The sequence below is a fragment of the Paroedura picta genome, chromosome 17, assembly GCF_049243985.1.
Source record: "Paroedura picta isolate Pp20150507F chromosome 17, Ppicta_v3.0, whole genome shotgun sequence".
In the NCBI taxonomy this organism is placed as follows: Eukaryota; Metazoa; Chordata; class Lepidosauria; order Squamata; family Gekkonidae; genus Paroedura; species Paroedura picta.
In genome coordinates, this window is record NC_135385.1 from 7,159,549 (window position 1) to 7,176,850 (window position 17,302).

The 17,302-nt window shown below is 50.6% G+C and overlaps 1 protein-coding gene across 2 annotated transcripts in view; it reads left to right on the forward strand.

Moving 5' to 3' along the window:
* Nucleotides 1–6,246: 6,246 nt before the first annotated feature.
* Nucleotides 6,247–17,302, forward strand: part of CACNA1H (calcium voltage-gated channel subunit alpha1 H) — a 211,315-nt gene continuing 200,259 nt past the window's right edge. The window contains exons 1-4 of one of the 2 annotated variants that reach the window (XM_077317197.1): nucleotides 6,247–6,339; nucleotides 9,342–9,476; nucleotides 9,812–9,948; nucleotides 10,778–10,917. In XM_077317197.1, the coding sequence (XP_077173312.1) occupies nucleotides 10,867–10,917 (51 nt within the window). In that variant the 5' untranslated portion in view covers nucleotides 6,247–6,339; nucleotides 9,342–9,476; nucleotides 9,812–9,948; nucleotides 10,778–10,866. The remainder of the gene's footprint in view (nucleotides 6,340–9,341; nucleotides 9,477–9,811; nucleotides 9,949–10,777; nucleotides 10,918–17,302) is intronic. The other variant, XM_077317198.1, reaches the window with a different exon arrangement.

Consider the following 17,302-nt stretch of genomic DNA (forward strand, 5'->3'; position numbering starts at 1 on the left):
GAGTATAGGCCGTCCCTCTTGAACCTGTCACCTTGGGTTGGCGTACAGCATTATAAATAAAACCAATAAGACACACAAATACTGTAAAGGGCACAGTAAAACTACTAGAGCGAACAATCAATATCCTACCCTGAGTCATTGCTTATTGATTCCCCGTAAGAGGGAGAATGTGGAGGAGAGTGCAAACTTGCAGGGGGGGGGGGGTGTTGTTCTGGTGTCTTATTCAATGGGGCTTGCTCCTGGGGAACTGTGCTTTAGATTTCAGCTTAAGAGAATCCCAGGGTTAAACAGAGAGAAATTCACAATCTGCGTCTCTAATGGCTTTTCTGTTTGTTTGTTTGTTCGTTCCGAATTAAATCGATCAGTTCTATTCTCGTGGCTCGATGTGTGTCAGGGTGTGGGAACAGTGGGAACTTTTGGGGGTCTCCAGTTGACATCTGCACCCCAAAGCGAGGCTTAGTAAGGTCTTGGTGCTGGGCTGGAGATGCCGTGGTAGAAGAAGCACGCCCCGGAAGCTACACTCCAATAGAGCCTTGCTGGTTGTTTCCGACAGCACGAAATAAGGCATTCTGAGCACACTTGAGCGGCCACCACACGCCCAGGGAGTCCCCGAGCATCGCTTCCCTCAAAGCCCGGCTTAAGGAAGGAGCAGAGGTGAGCAGAGCGCCAGTGCGGTTGTCCTGACAGCAACGGGAATCGATAATCTTCAGCCTCTAAGTAAGCCCTGGGAGGTTTGGGCCTGCTGCATCAGCAGCTCTGGCACAGGTTTCCCACCCGCAAAATGCACCCGTGGAATTATCTGCCCCTCCGCACAATCCCCGCCTCTGGAACAGACCAAATCATGAACCCCCTTTCAGCTGTGGGTTTTTATCCGTTGCCCTGCCCTCTGTCAACCCTGCCAGGTAGGCCATGCTGAGAGAGAGAGAGAGAGAGAGAGAGAGAGAGAGGGACTGGCCCAAGGGTATGCTTTGGAGATTTGAACTGAAGTCTCAGACAACAATGCTCTGGACACTAAACATGAGTGTGGGAAGCTGCCTTTTATTTATTTATTTTATTTATATTTCAGTTTTTATACCCCCAGTTGCAACTACTCCCTGGCACCAACATCTCCTTCCTACCCCCCCCCCACCACCCCTGCTCAACAGACCTCAGCCTGTGCTACTCAGACTGGCAGGGGCTCTCGAGGGTCTTTCTCACCACCTCCTGACTGCCTGGTCCTTTTTAATGGGAGAGGCTGCCAAGGATCGAACCTGCGACCTTCTGCATGCCAAGCAGAGGCTCTGCCACTGAGCTATGACCCTTCCCCGTGGCTCTCATGCTTTCCCATCCCCTCCTGCCTGGTCCTTTTGACCGGGGTCATCCAGATACTAGTCTGAGATGCTTATCCCCTGCCCACCATGCTGCTTCTCCACTCTGGTGCAGGCCGGGTGCCACCCTCCCCCCCCTCCCCCCACAGGAGAACAGAGAATAAGTAAGAATTAGTGGAGAAACGAGCCAAGTTCTTCATGTTCCCCACGCCGGTTATTCCCTCCCTGCTGCCGCCAATGCAATTTAGTCAGCCCAGCTAACGATGCATCCTTAACTCCAAATGAGCAAGGAGTGGTCTCCAAAGATAAAGCCACGCAAGTGGGCACATTTTGTTCCTCAAAATGTTCTCTCTCTCTCTCTCTCCCCCCCCCCTAAAAGGGCTAAATGCATACATGCCTCGTCTGGAGGGGAGGGCAGCTTGTTCCTAGCAGTGCCTTTGCAGCACGCCGTGCTCAAAAGAAGAAAAGCATCTCTCATTTCCAGCCTGACCACCTGCCGTTGACATGACATGGCAGGAGCCTCAGAAGAGCCCTGCTGGGTAGGCCAGGGAGGGTCCCTCCAGTCCAGCCTCCCATCTACCACAGGGGCCAGCCACAGAGCAGAGAGGCTGAGGCCTTCCCCTGATGTTGCTTCCTGGTGCTGGCATTCTGAGGATCACTGCCTCTGACTATGGAGGTTCCCTTAATCACACCTGGTAGGCCACAGTAACCTACTCCCAGGGTGCCAGGTTGGAGGGAGGGAGGGGGGAGTTTGGGGAGCTATTTCAATGGGGGGCAATGACATAGAACCCCCCCCTTCCAAAGAGACCGTGCCCCCCCCAGGAGAACAAACCTCTGTCGTCTGGAGCTCAGTTTCCAGCCGCCAACTGGAGTTTGGCAACCAGATCCCCTCCACCTGCTGTAGTAGAACCCTGTTTCTTTTCTTCCGGCCAGGAATTTCGCTTCTCCTCCTGCGCCTGAAAGTCTCCCCCCCCCTTACTAAATGAACGGGGAATGCCCCGTCTGTTTCATTAATTATGGTAATGAAAACAAAGGCAGAAACCAATGAGTGAATGAAGGGAATGCATCCATTCATTATCTCCCTCCCCCCATAGACACACACACACCCCTTTGTCATCTTCCTCTTTTTGCATTTCCAGGCTGGCATTGCTGGATCCGTGTGTGTGTGTGTGTGTGTGTGTGTGTGTGTGTGTGAGAATTAGAGTCACCGGCTCCAGTGGGGAAACATCTGGCAATTTGGGGGGTGGTGTCTGAGGAGGGGAGGGATGTCCACCATAAATACCCCAGAGCCCTCCTTGCCAGGTTGTTGTTTCAACCAGGAGAACAGATCTCTGCTTCCTCAAGATCTTTGGTAATTGTGGGAGAGCTCCAGCTGCTGCCTGGAGGTTGGCATCCCGGCTAACAAAGGCAAGAAACGCAGCAATTAGATGCAGGCAGATATTCTGCTGATTTGATGCTTTGCAGAGGTTTAGCTTATTTGTTATAATATCATTTGGGCGAAACATTTCGCTATTGGAACATTTAAGTATCTGCATTCCTTCCTGTGTTTTAGAGACCTATGAAGTCCTGAGGATGACTGCTAAATTAGTCGGAACCGGCTTTTCCGGAGGCTGCTGAACCTCATTTTGGGGGTGCAATTCGGTAAGTGATATACCCTTGAAGATTTTTTTAAATTGTATTGAAAACAAACAATTTACCAAGATTTTTCAGTGAAACATTTTCACGGATCTGTTTCCACCTGGAGGCCTGCAGCCTTGCTAGGTGTGGAGAGTGTGAGCCACATAGAAGAGCACAGCAGAATTTTGCTGCAAACCTCTTGCACTGGAAATGCAGCAACAAGATCGGGGGGGGGGCATGACCCCCTAGAGCAGGGGTAGTCAAACTGCGGCCCTCCAGATGTCCATGGACTACAATTCCCAGGAGCCCCTGCCAGCATTTGCTGGCAGGGGCTCCTGGGAATTGTAGTCCATGGACATCTGGAGGGCCGCAGTTTGACTACCCCTGCCCTAGAGTGACAGCAACACAGCCTACCACACCACTGGTACAATATCTCTTGACTCTGAGTTCTGGGCTGGAAGATACTTGGAGAGTTTGAGGGTGGAGTTTTCTGGGGGGAACAAGGTGTGACGCCATCAACCCCCACCCTCCAAGGCAGCCCTTTTCTCCAGGGGGAAGCGATCTCTGAAGTCTGGGGCACAGTGGCACTACCAGGGGTTCTCCAGCTGCCACCTGGAGGTTGGCAAGCGTGCCTGGCCACTAAGGAGGCTTGCTTCACCAACCCTGACCGAGCATGCGTCAGATTTGTGCCCCAAACGTGTCCCTGGGCTCCGGGCCAGCTAATGAGGCGTGGGCAGAGTTGCTTGGAGATTCCTCCTTCGCGGGAAAGAAAACCAGGATCTGCCTTGGGTTCAGTGAAGCAGGCACGTTTTGGGGAAATTTCCCGTTTCCCTGCTTCTCCTTCCTGCAGGGTCCATATTGAACTGAACTCCCCCCCCCCCTCTGCCCTCTTCATGCAGACACACAAAAAGAGGGAGAAGGGGAAAAAACACACACCATGCTTGATGCTTTGCAGGGGAAGCTAAAACGTTGCAGCAAAAACCCAAAGCAGCTCTCTTTTCGGGAGCCTCTGCTGCCCCCTAGGCAGAGCATGGGCAGAGCGGCTGTCGCAATTTTCATGAAATGCAACCGGAGCGACGGCCAGCGTGGCAGAGCAGTTAACAGTGCCGGCCGCTGATCTGGAGAGCCAGGTTCGATTCCCTGCTCCTCCTCCACATGCAGCCGGCCCAGTGACTTCTCCTCGCCACCGGCCTCCCAGGACGCTTGTTCTGGGGAGAGGAAGAGGAAGGGAAAGGGGGCTGCCGGCCACTTTGAGAGCGTTTGGGGCGGTGAAAAGCCGGGTACAAACACCCTCGAAGACTTTCCGATGCAACTGACTCACGGCAAGCCCTTAGGGCTTCCGCAGCAAGAGAGAAGCTGAGATTTGCTATCCTTGGGGGTCTCCCAGCTTGGATCAGACATCCAGCTCAGGGCAGGAGATAAACGGGGGGGGGGGGGGGGGTCCTTCCTGGTCCATTCATCCCCCCTGGCCTCCCTGAACCCCCTCGGATTCCAGAAGGGTCGACCGAAGAGGATCTGCCATTTGCCTCCCCGACAATGGGATCGCTCAACAACGCTCCGTGAAAATAGAGCGGCCGTTCGGGCAGGGCGGGCTGGCAGAGGTTACCGTCGCAGGGAGACGGCGTTCAAGAACGACACTGGCGGAAACAGGGAAGGTAATCCGCCAGCGGAGCTGAGGGAATAACGCAAGAAACGAGGAAGGAAAGGTCGCTTGCCATGAGCACCGCTTCCCCGTCCCGAAAACGCTCTCTCCAGGCTGTTTGTACATGTCTTATCCATTAAAGGAGATTAAGACTTGGGTTCTTATAAGCCACCTTCTCCCTGAAGTGTGATTTTCAAACACGGGCGCACCACTTATCACTAAATGTCACAATGCGGTACTTTAAACCTCTCTCTCTCTCCTTCTGTATGGATGGAGAGTTAGCTCAGCACAAGGGTTCCACCCTGGAGGTTCAGCCACAGGGCAGAGAGGCCGAGGCCTTCCCCCGAGAAGACCCTCAGAAGAGCCCTGCTGGGTCAGGCCAGGGAGGGTCCCTCCAGTCCAGCCTCCCGTCTCACCCGGGGGCCAGCCGGTTCCTCTGGAGATCTAGCAACAAGGCGGAGAGGCCTTTCCATGATTAGTTGAGCCCTGCTGGGTCAGACCCATGGTCCAGCTAGTCCAACATGCAGTTGCCAGCTCTGGGTTGGGAAATACCTGGAGAATTTGGGGTGGAGCCAGGAGTGGGCAGGATTTGGGGTGAGGAGAGACACCAGTCTCACACAGGGGCCAGCCAGTTCCTCTGAAGGGCCAGCAACAGGGCAGAGAGGCCGAGGCCTTCCTAAGGACATCAGGAGAGCCCTGCTGGGTCAGACCAGGGGTCATCCAGTCCAGTCTCACGCAGGGGCCAACCAGTTCCCCTGCAGGGCCAGCCACAGGGCAGGGAGGCTGAGGCCTTCCTAAGAACCTCAGGAGAGCCCTGCTGGGTCAGACCAGGGAAGGTCCATCTAGTCCAGCATCCAGTCTCACCTCAGTCCAGGTTTCCACAGAAGCCAGCCTTTTCGGGAAGCCTCCAAAAACCGCTCTGCAGGGCTGTGAATGAGTGGAAGGGACGTGTGTTTCTGAAGCACGCCTGCCATCTTGTGAGCACCAGGAAGAACAGCACAACGTCCCAGAAACCCCGTCCAGAAATGGTTGTTATAATCAACCAGTGTTTACCTTGAAACCTACACGTCTGAGGGTGGCAAACGAAGCAGGGATTGAAAGAAACAGACAGACTTCCCTGGAGGAGATATCAAGGGGATTTTATTGTATTGATGGATTCTGTAAACATTTGAGAGTGGCGGTATATAAATGTAAATAAACAAACAAGAAAAGGCAAGAGATGAGCAGAGACTTTCAAGACAGTGAAAGATTAAAAATGTGTAGTTAAAGCCTAGAGGGGCCTCAGGTTCCCAACCTCCAGGCGAGGACCAGCTGTGAGTTGTGAGTGTCCTGCATTGTGCTGAGGGTTGGACTAGATGACCCTGGAGGGCCCTTCCAACTCTACGATTCTCTGATTCTCTCTCTAGCTGATAGAAGAACAGATGAGACAATATTTTGTCCCCATGTCCACAACGGGGATCCAGCATCATATTTATTAACCTCCCCTCCCGATAAGGCCTGAACTCAGAGCAACAGATAGAGACCTGCTCCCATCTGGAATGACCTGTTCTTTGTTCCCTTTGCAGATCCGTTAACTGGACAGCCCGGAAGGTGTCGTGGTTAACAGCAGCGGCCTCATCTGGAGAACCAAGTTGGATTCCTGACTCCTCCTCCACCTGCAACCGGCTGGGTGACCTTGGGCCAGTCACAGTTCTCTCAGAGCAGTTCTCTCAGAGCTCTCTCAGCTCCACCTATCTCACAGGGTGTCTTGCAGTGGTGAGAGGAAGCGAAAGGGTTAGTAAGATGTGCTGAGACTCCTCCGGAGGGGGGGGGGAGAAGAAGGTTATAAAAACCAACTCATTTTCTTTTAATCTCGACTAGCATCAGATGCTAAATTTAAAATATCTGATCTGATATCCTGAGGCATTTTTCTGCACTAGTTTATATGTTCTGATCATAATCTTTCATGTCCCTTTGGAATTCATAGAATATTTGATCTCTGTGCTTCCAGATCCTCAGATCCTGAGTTTATCTGCATACGGCTTTTTGGGCACCCAAAATGACTCACTGCCTGCTTTCCATCTACTTTATAAATTAATTTCCCTTGAGGCCCAGGTGCCACAGGGACCGATGGCTACTCAGTTGTCTTTTGTTTGCCTCGCCTGGAGAACTTGAGAAAGGGAACAAGAAGTTTTTAAGCAGAGGCTAGAGAGTCATCTCACAAAATTGCTGATTCAGGCACAGTGTGAGAGGGTGGGCAGGAAGGGGTGTGCCAGTGTTGGTCTCTTGTGGCCCTTCCTTGCACACCCAGGGAATGGCTGATGGCCACTGTGGGATGGGAGATGGATTTCCTCCAGGCCAGGTTTGATTTTTGGAGATTATTGGTGGTGGAGGGGATCACTTGGGCATGAAATTGGAGTCACTGTAGGTGTGCCCATTGTGCAGGGGGTTGGACTAGATGACCTTGGAGTTCCCCTCCAGCTCTATGGTTCTAAGAACTGTAAAAAGAGAGCAATTGATTAACTTGTAGGGCAGAATGCCACCATGCAGAGACACGCTCCACTGGAGAAGCCAGAGTGAACCAAACAGCAATGTAGGGCACAGTTCCCCAACCCGGTGCCCACCCCTCTTTCACTTAGTGCCTGATGGACTAGGTCCTCCAGAAGATCTGGGTTTGCCTTGAGACAAAGGTTTTAAATGGAGGCCTCATTCACACATCCAGCACAGATCTCCCATTTACAGGAGTTCTTCTTCCTCACTGCCCACTTTGTTTCGAAGACATGCCTTAAAGAAGAAGAAAAAGGTTTCCAAAACTATCCCTAGAATTTGCAGTGTCAAGAGACGCTGTTTTCGAAACATAATCCTGCACTGCCATCTACTGGCTACATGGCTAAATATTGCAAAAGCCAAATAAATTCTGTGAAATTCACCGACAGGTTGGAATTAAAGAGCAAACCCGAAAAGAGAAATTAAAATGTTCACTTGGTACTGCAAAGCACAATTATTTTAATTACATAACAAATGAATGAACAGAGGACTTGCAGGGACTTGCAGGGGGGGTGTCTCCTTTACTCCTCTCCCACTGAGCCGGTTAGGCTGAGTCTCCAAAGCCAGCTGAATATTCCCCGAGGGAGCTTTCAGGGCCGAGAACAGATTCGAACCCGGCTCTCCGGCAACACTGGCCCACTCTCAACTTCGATGGCCTTGCAACTCTCACACCCTTGTTGGAGGGAGGGTGCCTGCACACCAAAGCTCAACACTGGAAAAAACTTTGCAGCCGCCCCGGGACTCCAGCTGTGTCCTGCGGCTTCAGGCCAACCCCTGACTCCTTCTCCCCACAGCTGACACTCAGTGAAGGAAGCGGAGGAGAGAGCTCTGGGAGAACTGGGACTTGGGCAGAAAGGGCAGGGAGTCCACCAATCGGCTCTTGTCTCCTTCCCCTGTTTAATAACCATCCTGGGAGCCTCCCATTCCCTCCAGGGCCAGAGGGAGGAATTGGCTCATCAGAAACACCTGTGGGCCCAGGGAGGGAGGGGGAGTGCTGATTATCCAGAGTGTTCCGGCCAGGCTGGGTGCTGATTGGCAGCTCACCTTCACCTCAGACAGGTGGGCCCCCAGCCCTAATTGGCCAGAGAGGGAGGGAGGAGTGAGCTAATTTTCCAGAGAGGCTCCTGATTGGTTGCTCACTTTTACCTCAGCCAGGTGGGGCAAAAACACTAATTGGCCAAAGAGGGAGGGGTGAGCTAATTTTCCAGAGAGGCTCCTGATTGGTTGCTCACTTTTACCTCAGCCAGGTGGGCCAAAAGCACTAATGAGCCAAAGGAGGGAAGCCTGAGGTGATTTTCCGGAAGCTTCCGGCCAGGGGGGGCTCCTCATTGCTCCCTCACTTTTACCTCAGCCAGGTGGGCAAAAAAAGCGGGAGTCGCTGCTTCCTTTGGCCTCTGAGGGACGGAGGCCTCAGCGAGGGGCTGGAACCTGCAAATGGCTGCAAACCCCAAACCAAAGGCTGGGAAAACAGGCTGCAATTTCTGGACCGTATAAGTCTGTGGAGCCAGAGGCCACCTCTGGCCCTGGGTGGGCATTTCTTGTCCCCTGAGCAGCTGGGTCAACCGATAGGGTGAAGTTTCCCTCCCTGCCCCACGGCACATGGATTTGCACTCGGTCTCTGCATGCCGGGTTGGGGTCTCTGGACTCTTGCAGGAGAGAGGGGAGTCATGCCACAAGTTTTGGGATGGAGAGGCTGGAAGGAGAGGGGCCAGAGGTGGGGTTGTCCCTTCAGCTGCTCCCCTTGTGGGAAAAGAAAACAAAGGAGGGGAGAATACAGTACACACAACAGCAGAAACAAGGCAAGAGCCACTGGGTATAAATATAAACAATGGTATTCAAATTATCTCTGAGTGTAATGGGTTTTTACAAACAGAAGGAAATTCAATAACAAATTTCAAATATGCATCTAGCGCCTTATAATATATATATTTTAAAGGAGTGGGGAAACCACAGTGTGTGTTCCAAAATCCTCAGTAAACAAAGTACTGCTTTATAAAGTGAATGCATAAACATAAGAAGAGAAACAATCATTCCTGTTATGAAAAAAAAGTAGAGGGACAATAAAACGGGCTTCAGGACAGGCATTTCAATAAGGCACCTCGAGAGGAAGTGTAACACCTGTATCTGTATGTACAAAAGGAATTGGCCCATCAGGAGCACCTGTGGGCCCAGGGAGGGAGGGGGAGAGCTAATTTTCCAGAGAGTTCTGGCCAGGATGGAGGCTGATTGGTTGCTCGTTTTCACCTCAGCCAGGTGAGGCCAAAACTCTAATGGGCCAAGGAAGGTGGAGATGCTGTTTGGGCTCTGGAGGAGGAAGCCCTGCTTGCCTCCGAATGGAGGGACCCACAGAGAAGGCTCCAGCTGCACCCTGCAATTTCAGGACGGTGAGTCTGGGGCATCTAAAGCCATTTCTGGACATTTCGGGCCACTGAGCAACCATGTCTTGTTCCCTGAGCTGCTTCCTCTTAGACTCCTGGGCTGCTGCTTGTTAAATTGAGAGGCTGATTTTCCCCAATGCCAAACTTAACATGTATTTGTACAAAGTGTTTGCATGCTGGCTCCACAGGATTTGGGTCTCTGGGTCCTTGATGCCAACAATACTACAGAAAAGGGGTGTGCAGAACCACGCAACTGTTTATCCCAATCTGTGTGGGGCAAGCTGGATTTGGGGGTGGGAGTTTTTAAGGAGAGTGAGGAATCATTAAATGTTTTGTCTCAGACAGGTGGGCCAAAGAAGTGGGGGAGTCCCTGCCGTGCTCGGGCTCTGAGGGACGGAGGCCTCAGCGAGGGGCTTGAGCCTTGCAGATGGCTGACCCCGTGCAGAAGGCTGGAGCTGCAGCCTGCGATTTCTGGACCGTAAGTCTGTGGTGCTCAGTGCGTCTTCTGGCCCTGAGTGGGCATTTCTTGTTTTCTGAGCAGCTTCCTTAGAGAGACTGGGGCTGCTTCTTGGCCAATTGATAGGGTGAATTTTCCCTCCCTGCCCCACTTCACATGGATTTGTACGCAGTTTTCGCATGCTGGGTTGGGGTCTCTGGACTCTTTGAGGCCAACAATGTAATGGGAGGGCAATTTGGGTGCTGGGGGCCCAGCCAGCCTTGGCTGTTTCTCTAAAAGCTGCGTGGGGCAACGTGGATTTGGGGTGGGCGTCTTTTAGGAGGAGGGGAGTCATGCCACAAGTTTTGGGATGGACAGGCTGGAAGGAGAGGAACCAGAGGTGGGGTTGTCCCTTCAGCTGCTCCCCTTGGGTGAAAAGAAAACAAAGGAGGGGAAATGCAGTATACACAACAGCAAAAACAAGGCAAGAGCCACTGTGTATAAATATCAAAAATGCCTTGAAATATATTTTTAAAGGGGCCAGGAAACCACAGTGTTTGTCCCAAAATCCTCAGTAAACAAAGCATTACTTTATGAAGCAAATGCATAAACGTAAGAAGAGAAACAATCCTTAGTGTTATGAAAAGAAGTGTAGACAATAAAACGGGCTTCAGGGCAGGCATGTCAATAATGCACCTCGAGAGGAAGTGTAACACCTGTATCTGTATGTACAAACTCATTCCCTTCAGGGCCAGAGCCAGGAATTGGCCCATCAGGAGCACCTGTGGGCCCAGGGAGGGAGGGGGAGAGCTAATCTTCCAGAGAGTTCTGGCCAGGATGGAGGCTGATTGGTTGCTCGTTTTCACCTCAGCCAGGTGAGCCCAAAACTCTAATGGGCCAAGGAAGGTGGAGACGCTGCTTTGTTTGGGCTCTGGAGGACGAAGCCCTGCTTGTCTCCGAATGGAGGGACCCACAGAGAAGGCTCCAGCTGCACCCTGCAATTTCGGGACGGTGAGTCTGGGGCATCTAAAGCCATTTCTGAGCAACCATGTCTTGTTCCCTGAGCTGCTTCCTCTTAGACTCCTGGGCTGCTGCTTGTTTAATTGAGATGCTGATCCCCCCCCCCCTCTGCCAAACTTAACATGTATTTGTACAAAGTGTTTGCATGCTGGCTCCACAGGATTTGGGTCTCTGGGTCCTTGATGCCAACAATACTACAGAAAAGGGGGGTGGGGAACCACCCAACTGTTTATCCCAATCTGTGGGCTGCTGCTTGTTTAATTGAGAGGCTGATTTTCCCCAATGCCAAACTTAACATGTATTTGTACAAAGTGTTTACATGCTGGCTCCACAGGATTTGGGTCTCTGGGTCCTTGATGCCAACAATGCTACAGAAAAGAGGGAGGAGGGAGGGGGTGGGGAACTAGCCAACTGTTTATCCTAATCTGTGTGGGGGCAAGCTGGATTTGGGGGTGGGAGTCTTTAAAGAAAGAGAGACACGGGGTATCGGAATGGGAGGCCAGAGGGGCTGTGCATCACTTTAGTTGCTTCCCCTGTGTGAAGAAGCCTGCTTTCTCATGAGGAGACCATCTTTCCACAAAGCAGCCTAGCAAGTCTTGGACCAACTGTTTGGGCTGCTCAGGTAGGTTGCAGGTAGTAGGACAATGTTTGAATGTGAGGGCATCTTTAAGCAAATATTGTAAGAATTCAATTTGGGGCTGGGTTTGTGAGGACAAGTCATGCCGGTGCCTTTGCTCAACTGTTCCCAGGTAACAAGCACAAAAAACATTTCTTGTACCTCTGTCGGGCTTTTCTCTTTTCTTCTCAACTGGTTAAGTTGTAATAACAGGAAACCAAAAAGGTTAACAATGAAGAAGGGGTCTGTAAGCCTGTTGGGGGCACACCCAAAGGGTTCTCAAATGTAATGCAGTTTTAAAACTTCCAGTTCTTGTGAATGACACCACTTGAATATAAAAGCACATAAATGTTCTGTGTAAAGCCTCTGCTAAAATCAAATCCTACATAAATACTAATGTCTCAACACCACTAACCAAACGTACTTCTTTATTGCTGTTATTATCAATGGTCTGATGTACACCTCAGTACAGCATACAAGGGATGTGCCGTGCGTTTCGTAATGTATCATCTCCTTTGCATAGACAAGACCTTAACAGACAATTAGACTGCCGCATGTGTAGACCAGGGGACCAGATATAATAAACGGAGGCCTTTAAGTTCTCAAAAACAGACCCTGGTCAAGGCAAGCATTAATCATAGCCCAGCTGGCCTTTCTGCGTCCATAGCAGTGCCCTCTGATCAGGAAGGGAGCCAAATTTGTGGAAAGTATGCTTCTCAGTTGGTTACATTGGAATAACAAAAACAGATTCAGTTTCTCAACCTGGTACCATGCCCTAGGGCGCACCTTCCCTTTTCTCCAGAGAAACCAGCCTGCAACATTTTGAGATCAACCCTCCTTTTTGCCTTTTAAAAGATCTGGAAGAGCTCGATCCAAAGAACAAACTGAAGTTCTGTCCTCGGACCTCCAGATCTTGTGGGACAATCCCCAGACCCAAATCCAGCCTGCTCTGAACAGAAGTATCAGCAAAAACCCTGTTTACTCCTTCCCCGCATGTAGGCCTTGGGGAATTTCAGGGATCTGCGTCCCCTTGATGATGAGGCTCTTGCCTTTAAGCCAGTTTAATCTAACTGACTGCCCAAGAGCCAAATCAGCTTAAAACGTAATGGGTTTAAGGGCCAGCGGTCATTAAAGTAATATCCTTTATCTCCCTTTCGGAGAGCTCTGCAGCTCTCCTGAACGCACCCAATTTATCTTCGTTCCTGCACTGTGCTGGCCTCCCCTGAAATCGACAGATATGTTTTGGGAGCGTCAGCAAATGCAGATGCCCCTGGCTGCCCTCCCAATCTTGAAAGCCCTCCTGACGTTAAAAAGAGGGTCCGATCTGAGGCGCCTGGAACTGCATAAACGTGAAGGTGAACGCTTGTCTGCCTGTCACTCCTAGAGGGTTGGTGGAGGGATGCTTGACACGTGGGGTGAGAAGCAGATTGCAGGAGGCAGCTATCTTCTGTCCCTTCCTCAGGGGAAAGATGGGGCTACCCAGAGGCCATGCTCCATACTCCTGCCTAGCTTCATTTGTAGGGTTTTCAAGCTCCTCCAGGGGGTGGCTGAAATCTGCAAAATCTGCAGTGTGCAGGAGTGAACAGTAACCTGCAGAGGGCGACAGAGGTGTGTATTTAACATAGAACAGGCACTTCTTGATGTTTTGTTTTACAAATTGTCTGCTCCTTCATGGATGCTTGCAGCTGATCTTGCATTGAGCAGCGGGTTTGACTATATGGCCTCTATGGACTCTCCCAACTCTATGATTCTTCCAATGTCTCCTGCTCCTCTGAGCTCTCTTCCTCCCTGCCGGTCTCCAGGACAGACGACTACATGACAGAGCAGTGAGAACAGTTAGTTAGGACTCTCTTCTCTTTCTCTCTCCCATACATAGTTGCTTCTCTTCTTAATAAAAATATATTTTGTTCTTTTAAATGTCTGGTCCCCCCCCCAAAAAAAAAATCTCCAGGAATCTTCCCGTTTCAAGTTGGCAGCCCTGTTCATTTGAATGTTGCCGGGTGTAACACAAACGTGTGAGTCACCCCAAGCCCCTTGAAAAGTGGGGCAAAAACGTGGTCCGTGGCTTCTGACCCAGGAGAGAGAAACTGATGCCAGGTGTGGGAGGTGGGTTGGAGAAAGCTTGGTGTAGAGCAATAATTTTACTGGCCCACCTTACACGGTTGTTGTGCTTGTGGTTCATTCTCCAGCATCCACCAGTGGGCTTGCAGCAGCAAGATTGTCAGGGCTCCTGTGAGCAAGGAAAGCTAATTCCAAACTAAAACAGCCTTTTCCTTTGTGCAAAAGGAGAGTTGCTTCCGTCTCCCTTTTACCCCCTCCCAGCAATAAGGATTTTTTTTTTTTGGCTTAATGAAACGTGGCATTAATTTATCAGCATGACTGTCAAGCTTAGCCGAAAGGTGCTATTTGCTAATGGTTAACTTCCCCAAGATCATGTTTAATCGGGGCCCGGTGATTAAATAATGAGGCCTAATTTTGTATTATTTATGCCGCTTCCTTCATGGGAACAGACCCGCCATCCGTTTCGCGTCTGCCTTTGCAGAGGCTCTCTGCTGGTTTTCGTTTCCGGAATGCCAAGAGATATTTATGCACAATCCTTCCTCTGCCTCCAGAATCGAGGGTGCAGGCTAGCATCATCCGAACTCGAAAACAGAGCAGAGCCAGCCCTCTCTATTCCTTGGGTGGGAGACAAACCATGTCTGAACCAGCCTGGTGTTGTCATTAAGGACGGTGTCTAATCTAATCTCTAATCTAGAGAGCCAGGTGCTCCATGCAGTCAGTCACAGTTCTGTTAGAGCTGTTCTCACAGAGCAGTTCTGTCAGAGCTCTCTCAGCGCCATCTACCTCACAGGGTGTCGGTTGTGGGGAGAGGAAAGGGAAGGTGATCGGAAGCCATTTCGAGACTCTTTTTGGGGAGTGAAAAGCGGGGGATAAAAACCAACCTGGGGCAGAAACCGCCTTGAGCCTTCAAGGAAGGGTGGTATATAAATATGAATAAATAAAGACATAAATAAAGATAGGTTGAGGGGAATAGTTTTGTCTTGTTAACCGTCTCTCAGAGGCTGGAAATATATCATCCAGGCAGTGCATGATTTCCTCACTTTTGGGGAAGGCACTTTCTTGGGAGGGGGGGTCGTAATTTAGACTGCATAAATTCAGTCCTCGCCTAATTTGGAGGGCAAGTTTTGGAGAGTCAGCCGGAGATCCACCATGAGTCAGGTTCCCCTAGCATTCCAGGACACAGTTCTACCGCATCACGAAGCTCACCAATAATCTGAAGGCTAGAGGTTTTTGCAGGTTTGTGGACCGAGCACCCTGCAAAGCAACCCACACTGTGTCTCCCTAGTTTTGTGCCCGTCCCCAAACCTTAGTCCCATTAAAGGGAGGGGGCACGGCTGAACCCTCTCTGCCATGCCAGGGTGCTGCTCCGATTCCACGTCTCCCTCCTCCCGCGTAGTACCTGCAACCAGTGAGGCCTGAGAAAGAGCGGGGGGGGGGGGAAACAGCCTTTCCTCTGAGCCTCCCTAAAATGATGTTTTAATGGCTCTCTGCATTGGTTCTTAACTGCTGTAATTTACCAATTTAAATCGCCTTGCTCAGGCAGCTGGTCCTTCTTGGAAGAGAGACAGGGCTGGAAATCAGCATGCCGGCTTCCAGGGCAGCATTTCCCCCTTTACTGGGAAATGCTGAGGATCGGGGATACCGCGAAAACGCTTCTGTGCTTCCGAGGCCTTGATTTTTTGGAATGTTTAGCCGAATACGCCCCCACCTAGTGGCTGACATCCCTATTTGCATGGCCGGGGGTTCACTTTGGAGTCACAGGATCATAGAAGTATAGCGTCAAAGAGGCAGAAGGGGCTAGTTCATGAGCCTAATCCCAAAATAATAGGCTGTTCTGGAAAAACGAACTGGATTGTTAAAGTTGAAAGCCCTGTTTCCTGCTCCCCTGGAAAAAACCCGTGGGAAGCAGAAAGCAGGGTATCCAATGGTCCTCTGCTCATCACAGCTTTTGGCAATGAGCAAAAAATGGGGCAAAAATGCCTGAGAGACATTTCACCCCCTGCTTTCTGCTCACCGTGGCTCTTCATCATGGGCAAAAAGCAGGGGGTTTAAATGCCTCAGAGCCATTTAAACACCTTCATGAACTGCACTGAAACATTGTGGCAACTTTCCCACTCACAAACAGCACTTAGCAACCCACAAACTGGCCGAAATTTATGACAAGCTTTTGTTCATGAGCCAGTTTGTACCCATCCCTGCCAATCCTGGCGACTCTTTCACAGGGTTCATACCTAAGTAACTCTGTATAGCACTGCATAGTAATGATCCTATAACATTTGACCTGCTGTTGTTTTTAAAAAATCAACTGTTTCTTAGTTTTCATTGATCAGTTGCTATTTAGCATCTCCCTCAAGCAACATTTTGTGATACAGTTTTAAAGAGACGGGATATGCCTTTGTTAATAAATCAGTGCAGCTTTGTTTTCATCATTTTCCGTGCGCAGTTCTACTCCAAAGACTCGGGGAAGCAAGCATGTTTAGGGAGTCCCCTTTGGCGACAACAAACTCTCCCTGGATCCTGTCCTTGTACGTTTTGATGTTGTTGGGTTTTCAGGAACCAAACCAGCTGTGCTGCCTGCTTGTGTTACCGAGTGATTACGGCCACTAATACCTGTTTGCAAACTTCGATCCGAAGGTCAGTTTGAGATGCAGGCGCCTTTTGATTTGGTATCTGTAGCCAGTTCCGCCAGAGTCCCCGGCTTCATAATCTACTCCATCTAGATAAACACGGACTCAATTTGTCCCCTCGAAATGACGGCTGGAGCTTATCAGCCCTCAGCAGACATATTTTAAAGGGCTGCCGTAAAATGACATCCGATAATCAGCTTAACGGGGACGTCCTTTCGGTGTACGGCCAGAATCTGCCGTTTGTGCTGAGCGATGCACATCCTTCCAGGATGGGGTCGGGGTGGGGACAGGTTCGCTGCTAAAGCGGAAGTGTACTGAGCCAGGCCGCCAAGAATGGTATCGACTGCTCAAACTGGCAGCAGCTCTCCAAGGTCGTTCCTATGACCTCCCACCTGGTCCTTTTAATTGGAGATGCTGCATGCCAAACAGAGGCTGTTGTGCCCCTGAGCCACAACTTGGTGTAGTGGTTAAGATCAGCATCTTCCAATTTGGCAAGCCAGGTTTGATTCCCTGGAACTTCACATGCAGCCAACTGGGTGACCCTCACTTATTCTGACAGTGTTGCTCTCACAGAACAGTTCTCTAAGAGCTCTCTCAGCCCCATCTACCTCACAGGGTGCCGGTTTGTGGGGAGCGGAAGGGCAGGCAATTGTAAGCCACTGTGAGACTCCTTCGGGTAGAGAAAAGCGGCATATAAGAACCAAGTCTTCTTCTTCTTCTTCAGTAATCTCAGGGCTCTCTCAGCCTCACCTCCCTCACAGGATGTCTGTGGAGGGGAGAGGAAGGGAAGGTGAATGTAAGCCCCTTTGAGACTCCTTCAGGTAGTGATGAGCACTGTATAAAAACAAACGCCTCCTCCTCCTCTTCTTCTCTGTCTCACGTCCCCACCCCCCAAATTCTTCTCTCAAAATGGCAACCTTATCTCCAGAATCTCAGCCTGTCTTGTTTTCTTGGATCTATGTCCTGTCGCTCCTCATTGAGGTGAAGCAATCAACAAGACTGGGGCAGGGAGAGGAAAGATCTCTCTTTCATTCAGAAGGCACTTGGCCAAATGTTTCTTTGGTACTAATAA